The sequence below is a fragment of the Adiantum capillus-veneris genome, chromosome 12, assembly GCF_014529385.1.
Source record: "Adiantum capillus-veneris isolate H3 chromosome 12, ASM1452938v2, whole genome shotgun sequence".
In the NCBI taxonomy this organism is placed as follows: domain Eukaryota; kingdom Viridiplantae; phylum Streptophyta; class Polypodiopsida; order Polypodiales; family Pteridaceae; genus Adiantum; species Adiantum capillus-veneris.
Window position 1 is genome coordinate 130,592,100 of NC_140942.1, and position 7,111 is coordinate 130,599,210.

At 41.0% G+C, this 7,111-nt stretch overlaps 1 protein-coding gene across 3 annotated transcripts; it reads left to right on the forward strand.

Annotated features, from left to right (window-relative positions):
- The first annotated feature begins 2,123 nt into the window (after positions 1-2,123).
- On the forward strand, positions 2,124-4,374 carry LOC147446513 (uncharacterized). 3 transcript variants are annotated; one of them, XM_086525729.1, is made up of 4 exons: positions 2,124-3,396; positions 3,479-3,487; positions 3,626-3,695; positions 3,956-4,374. In XM_086525729.1, exons 1-4 carry the CDS (start codon positions 2,302-2,304, stop codon positions 4,051-4,053), a joined length of 1,272 nt encoding a protein of 423 aa, XP_086381855.1. In that variant the 5' UTR covers positions 2,124-2,301; the 3' UTR covers positions 4,054-4,374. The 3 variants fall into 3 exon arrangements, with proteins under 3 accessions (XP_086381855.1, XP_086381854.1, XP_086381853.1); XM_086525728.1 differs by having other exon boundaries at positions 2,128-3,695; positions 3,961-4,374; XM_086525727.1 differs by having other exon boundaries at positions 2,130-3,695.
- Positions 4,375-7,111: the final 2,737 nt, after the last annotated feature.

Sequence of the window (7,111 nt, forward strand, 5' to 3'; positions counted from 1 at the left end):
GAGCTTGGAGATATGTATGGATGCGCCATGAGCACTACATGTGGCATTGTCATGGACTTTTGTATTGCCATTAGAAAGTCAAGATTGCACGATCTATACATAAGATGGCCAGGAGATCTCTTTGTCTTTTGAGGCTATGTGTGGCATTCCATGTGTCATTGGGGCAGTGGATGGCTCCCCTATTCCAATCATCGCATAGAAGGAAAACGTAGCTGATTGCTACAATCCAAAGGATTTCACTCCATCTTGCTGCAAATGACAGTCATGGCTGATTTTCGAGTTTGACATTATAAATGGGGCAGGTTCTCTTCATGACTCTGTGTTGTTTTTTCGTAGTGAGCTTGGCCAATCATGTAAGTGAGGGGACTTTGGACATTACTATCTCTTGGGAGATTGTGCCTATCCAGCTCGAAGCTATATGCTACCTCCATTCAAAGGAGGAGATGAAGGGTTGTCAAGAGAGAAAATGCTTTGGAACTTTGTGCAGTCTAGTTCTCGTATGCTTGTTGAAAGGGTGTTTGGCATGTTAAAGGCTCGATTTTGAATTCTATTAAAAAGATGTGACATGGATCTAGCCAATATGCCACACATGGTTGCCACATGCCTAGTTTTTCATAACATGTGTATTCTTCACAAAGATACTTTTGATATAGGTTGGATTTAAGAGGCAAAAGGCGATCTAGCTACTACTTGTCAGAGGTGCGAGTTGCGACCCTTAGCACGCTCATTGCTTCATGAGGTGGAAGCAATATCAATTGAAGATGAAGTTGATATAGTGCGGCGAGGACAAGAAGGAGCAAATACGACTGATGAGGAGAATGTGGATATATCTAGCTTCAAAATTCGTGATACTCTTGCAAAGTCTATGTATAGAGAGTTTTTGAGAAGGCACTTGCATGATGACAATGCATCTGAGGAAGAAAATCTTGATTGTGAAGCATGAAGGTTGTGCCAGCATGCCACTTAGATGTGTGTCGATTTAGTAACCTGCTCATTATGGCTGTGTCATAATTTGTCTTACTTTTGCCTCATAAATTAATTTGGTTCAATGTCAATTATGAAATGGTTTTGACTGTGCCAGGTTCTATTGATGTTTTTGATGAGGATAATGGACTGGTTATTCCACTTATGGAACACATCTAGTTGATGGCACTTTGCTGTTGCGAAAATACAAAGCTGTGGGCTGAACACGAGCAGAAACAAGTGAAAGGGTCATGGTGGATTTCTAAAACAATAAGAAAGTGATAAAATCATTAGGTAGGTTTAACTAGAATGAGTGTTTGGGAAAGGATTGCCTTAGCTTAGCCTTGAGCCGGTTGAAAACCATGGTAAAGGGAAGAAAAATTGGTGAAATGTGTGGGAAAATAGTTCAAAAATCCTACAAATTTGAAAATTTTTGCTAGTTTTTCCGATTTTCTTCTTCGCGAGGAGGAAACTTCACTGGTGGCCGTTTATTAAAAGAGACTTTCCTGAACACTGACTAGAATTAAGCTATAGAATGCAAGAAAAGTCAAGCCATGTGAGGCTATAAAATGGAAGGTGAAATAAAAAGAACTCATTAATAAATATATGTATGTGTGTGTGTGTATATATATGTGTGTGTGTGTGTATATATATATGTATGTATGCATGTAAAGGTTTTACTAGAATTATGCAAGGTGAAGCTTCACTTTAACATTCTAAAAAACAATAGAATCCAAGAAAAACCAAGACATTGAGGATGTGAAATGAAAGGTGAAATAAAAAAATCCATTAAATATTTTAAAAGCTAAATAACATTTAAGGTAAGTAAATCTCAATCATCACTGTAAACATTGAAAGTATGCCTAATTCAATGCCCTCTAAGGCTTCTTTTAGAAAGCCTAAGAAGGTGGAAGTGTGGGCAGTTGTTTCTAAAAGCCGGATACATATCAGCATACAAAAAAGTGCATAATTGCTTTTTTTTTTTTTGGGAGATAATTTGTGACAAATTACATGCTAAGCCCTCAAATACAATTAATGTTTCTTCCTTTCCCTCTTTGTTCCGCCACCGCCCAATATTCATAGTACGCGACAAAAGAAAATATAGTCACTTTTTATTCCACCCTCTATGTGAACAAATGAGTGGCGGAAGTATCCATTCTGTAACTCTTGTTTCCTCCTGCTCAATGTGAACCCAGCCTTTAGTCATTGCTGCAGTTCTGCTCCTTCCTTCGTTCTTTTTATCGAAGCAGCCGCGCGCGCGTGGGTGTGTACTGTGTTTTTGTGTGAGAGAGAGAGCCTTCGCTCTTGCGTCGCATCTCTGAGAGGGAGAGAGATAAGATGCTTCCGAGGGAGGCGGTCCAGGTGGGTGGTTTCTTTCGTGTCCCTCTTCTTGTAGAGGACACTGCGGTGCATCTGCCCCACTATTTCTCTCCCCCCATTTTCCGTCAGGTGGCTTATCGGCATAGTCTGGACATTCCGTCATCGTACCATGCAGAGGGGCTGTTGGGCTCCCTTGCGTCTGATCGCGCTCCGATCAAGGTACGCTCCAGGAGGAAACACAACCTCGAGGCTGTCAAGAAGCCTTTCAAATCGTCACAGAAGCGGAAGGGTTTGAGAAAGTACTTCCAGGAAGGCCGAAACTCTTCGAAGATGCCGTTTCAAGCTAATAACAAAACTCGAAAGGGCAATAATGAAGTTCAGACGCCAACGTCCATGGTGGCTAGGGCACTGGCTTTGGCTGATGAGGCAAGGGCTCTGCACGCTTTATGGAGAGCTGGCGGACCTGCAGGTACCCAAGCTAAGAGTGTGCAGAAGCTCAAGAATGAATCACAACGTCAAGGGTCTGTTGATCTGATTGAGGAGGTAAGGGCTCTTCATAGTTTATGGAGAGCTGGACCTGCAGGTACCGGAGATGGGTGGAAGAAGGTGGATTTCCACTTAGATCTTGGCTTGCCCAGCAAGATCATAATCCAAACAGAACCCGTAAATGCCCCAAAAAAACCGCCCAAAGGAAAGAAGAAGAAGAAAGCAAGAAGACCAACATTGATAAAACACAGCGTAGCTGTTCAGCTGCCTTCAACTCCTCATTCTGTCAAAGCTGTAACTAGATTCAATGCAAAATTTGAAGGTTTCTCTGCAGAAGAAGCTGCAAGTACAAGTTCTGCCAGGAGAGCAGGTGTGTCGCTGATGATCAAGGAAGAAGAATTTGAGATGCCCATGGAGCCACAAAAGGATACATGCAAACATGCGACGGGGCTCTTATGCAGTGACCACGGAGGGATAGAGCTCTTGAAGCTGTCGCCCGATGAAGAGAGGGCAGACTCAGAGATACCGACAGAGCTACAAAAGGATGCATGCAAGCATGTGATGGAGTTCTTAAGCACCGTGGATGGAGGGATGGGGTTGGAGAACCTGACACCTAATGAAGAGAAGGTGAGAGAAGAAAAAAGTTTCCTTTTCTTTTCTAATCTCTTCAAGAAGAATTTGGCGCTTAGGTCTCTGTATGTTGGCCAAGGCAATGGAGGTACCTTTGACTGCATGGTTTGTCGTACTATTGGTGATAGCAAGAGCTTTGATAAAATCTTGAGCCTTGTCATGCATACCACTTCAAGGGTGAAGAGACGGCCAGAGCATCGTGGATATGGTCGAGCTGTTTCTACAGTTCTTGGGTGGAACTCGAACAAGTCTTCTGGGTAAATCCACAATTGATGATGTAGTCTGCTGCCATTCAGGTGAGACACCATTCCAGTTCTTAACATTGTACTTGCTAAAGCATATGCATTGCTGGATGAGATATACATTTAGTGAATGGTTGTATGCTACTAACTTAAATATCAAGCGACAGCGTAGCGGCATAGGAACCAGTATCCTAGTGTCACTACATTGGTTCTGCTAACGTGTTGGACTCTTGCGATGTTTGCTTTATTTGTTTTCATCTGTTTGATGTATCCTTTTGCAAGTTCTCATCTCTTGTGCTTATCTTGTTATGCAGGGCAGTGGTTTCATGGTGCTGACAGGATTTTTTTGTCAAAGATATGTTATGAAACTGCCATTGTCGGTAACACAGCAATGGTGGTTCTCGCTAGGTAATGAGGGCCATTTTGACCTTTGTGGTTTTTGCTGGTGGCTTGGCTTATTCCTATATGCACATGGTCTATGACGGTCCATGAAATGTGGATGGGCTGAATGCCTTTAGAATCTGAGAATCTCAGAATTTTTTGTCGTCTGTAGGCTAATCTCTTGAGCCCCTCTGCGTTAAACAGCTGTTAAGCCTTATACGCAACCTGTGGCGCACACTTGACAACCCAATACCTACAATTTGATACAAAAACACATCATTTTTTTGTCGTGACAGTGGAGTTTTCATACGGTTGTACCTTTTTTGCACCCTGAAGAGTCTCTTATTGCCAATGGGCTGATGTTTCACATTTAAATTTTAGTTGTCGTATTTAGCTTTGAGTTGCTTGCTTTGTGGTCTGTTTTAATGGAGGACTGGGTGCATGCAAGTCTCTTCAGTGCCTCTGAAAGTAGAACATGTTCTGCTTCTTAAATGGCAAGCACTGCAGGCACTCTGTTGTTGACTAGGAGGAGTAGGATTCATGTAGACATCACATCTGTAGTATCACTAGCATGTGGTTGGGAACAAGTATTGGCTTGTACGATGACGATAGTGAAGATGATGTTGGTGCCATTGCCTTGAGTCAATAGTGTGCATCACGGAATGATGGTTAGTTTACTGTCTTTTGGATGATTACTATCGGAACCAACTCCTGCTGCTTGAAGAAGCGGGGTACGGCTGTGCACTACTAAACATTGTTCATTGCATAAATTATCACACCTCTGAGGGAACTTAACAAACGGCTCATCACCTGTTGTAATGTTAAATGTTAGCCATCATGTTTGACGTCTGGTCTGAAATGCTTAAGGCTAAGCATGCTATGATATCGTGGTACTTGGATAGACGGGACTCTAAATACATTTCTGATTATCTATGAGAAGTTGGAGATGCTAAAAGTCTTCCGTCAATATCTTATCATACCCCAGGAATATTAGATGTCACCATTGAACCCATGGCCTCTGAAAGACCTTGTGGCAAATCCTGGTCCTTCTTTGAAAAAAACCTATTGACAACAATGTTTTGTGCATTCAAAAACTGATGGATTTAGGCCCTGAATCCTAGTGATGGTAGCAGGCTTCAGAATGGTATTTGCCAAAGGCATTTGCCGATATTTACTGTATAATTAGTATAATTTTGTGGATTTCTTTAAGACAATCTTAGAATCTAGTTGGGATTTGGCAATTTTAGACAGTTAAAAACGTACTACATTCTGGTTTTTTGCAAGCATTGCTCTGCTCCCCCCGAATCTACTCTAATGGCTTCGGAATTTTCTATGAGACATTCTCAAGGTATGCCCCGTGTGAGAATGAGAACTATGGTTAGAGAGAGTGATCAACTGGCATTGCATTAAATTGGAATTGAAAATGAATGCATCTTTATAGGCTTCAAGCCTTCGATTGTGGGCCGACAATAAAGCTTCTCCAGCATGAGTGAGAGTGCTCACAAAATTTGAGTGCAACCTTATTCAACTTTAAAGATATAGAGCTTGATTACCCTAGGGATTAGGGAGGATTAGTGAGTGTAGCATTCATGGGTGTGTGTGTGTGAGTGTGTGTGTGTGTGAAATCAAAGAGAGTAGGAATACACAATGTATACTCTCAAGTAATTCTTGATTGTACATAAGAAAGAGAGATTGTAAGCCTTTTAGATAAGCATCATAAAAGGTACATTGTGGCTACATCATGGGATAAAACTTCACCATATAAATCATCATTCTAAGGAGATTCTAAGTGGAAAGCTACACATCATATCACATGGTTTATGCTACATAAGCTTTGATTGAACAAGGGATGGTGCATAGAGTTGGTGCATATTGCATGCCAAAAAATACTCCCCTTGGGATTTGGGCTAATGATCAACTGCGTAGAGACTATAGTGCCACACAAGCTACTAGAGTCACACAAATTATGTCACACATGCTACAAAGTGTCGGATCATGGTATCTCAAAGACTAAAGATCCTCCCCCTCGAACAATGAATCACCTCAAACCAAGTAGTTTTATCAGCTATCCAAATGTTGAGATTGAAGATGACCCATATTCTTTATAAGTGTCATTATCCCTTACCGCTTCTTCAAGCTATTGCAACACGTCCCATGCTCCTTGTCTTCTTAATCTGTTACTCGTTGTTGCTACTGTTGCTGTAGCTCGTCCATGCTTTTCTTCGATAGCTCCACCATCTTTGATCTTCAACACTATGATACATCCCGTTGATTTCCTCCCCTTGATGATGATCTTCCTTTTTGAAGAATTTTGGCATACATAACATGGTATGGATATCACCTCTATGCAAAGAGTTTAGGTGTATTTGTGTGCTCCACAACATAGAAAAAATTTACATTAGGCATACATTGTGAAAATAGTGCTCGATGTGTCATGTATCACTTGTGTTCATAGAGAATTTGTAGCATATTGTGCCAAAATGAGATAGGTCTCAATACTTGTACTCTGCAAGGCTATTGTCTACATCTCTTGATGGCATAAACACATACATGCACACATAGAGAGAAAGAAAAAGGAACATTTTCCTTTGCCCATAAATGAGAAGCTTGTGAAGGGTTTTCTTTGAGGATCCCCAAAGTGTGGATCGCCATTTTGATAAGTGTGAAAGCTCTCTTCATGAGTGATTTCTTTTTGTGTGGGATTGACTGTGTGACTAGCCCCTTGCTAAATAAAAATCAAGTGTTTTTAATTTAAAAAAACTTTATAATGCATTGATGAGGAGCTCTTTGCAAGGATGCCAACTACTTGTTGACTAGCCGAACATAGAGAGGCAAACTAGAGTGCTTCATTAGCTGCGTTCGCATCGAATTGAGATTGAGCAAAGTAATGTATGCCATTTCAACACTTCGCAAATGAAAAAAAATTCAACTAGTTCTATTATGTGATGCTATTAAATCTATCTAAGATATTTATTAACTGAGAGGAGAGACATCAAAATCATAGTACGTGGGAAGGTGTCGTAACATGCAATTTTTAGCGAGCGGTGTCAAAAATAAAAATATAGCAATGCTCATGCACCACACGATTG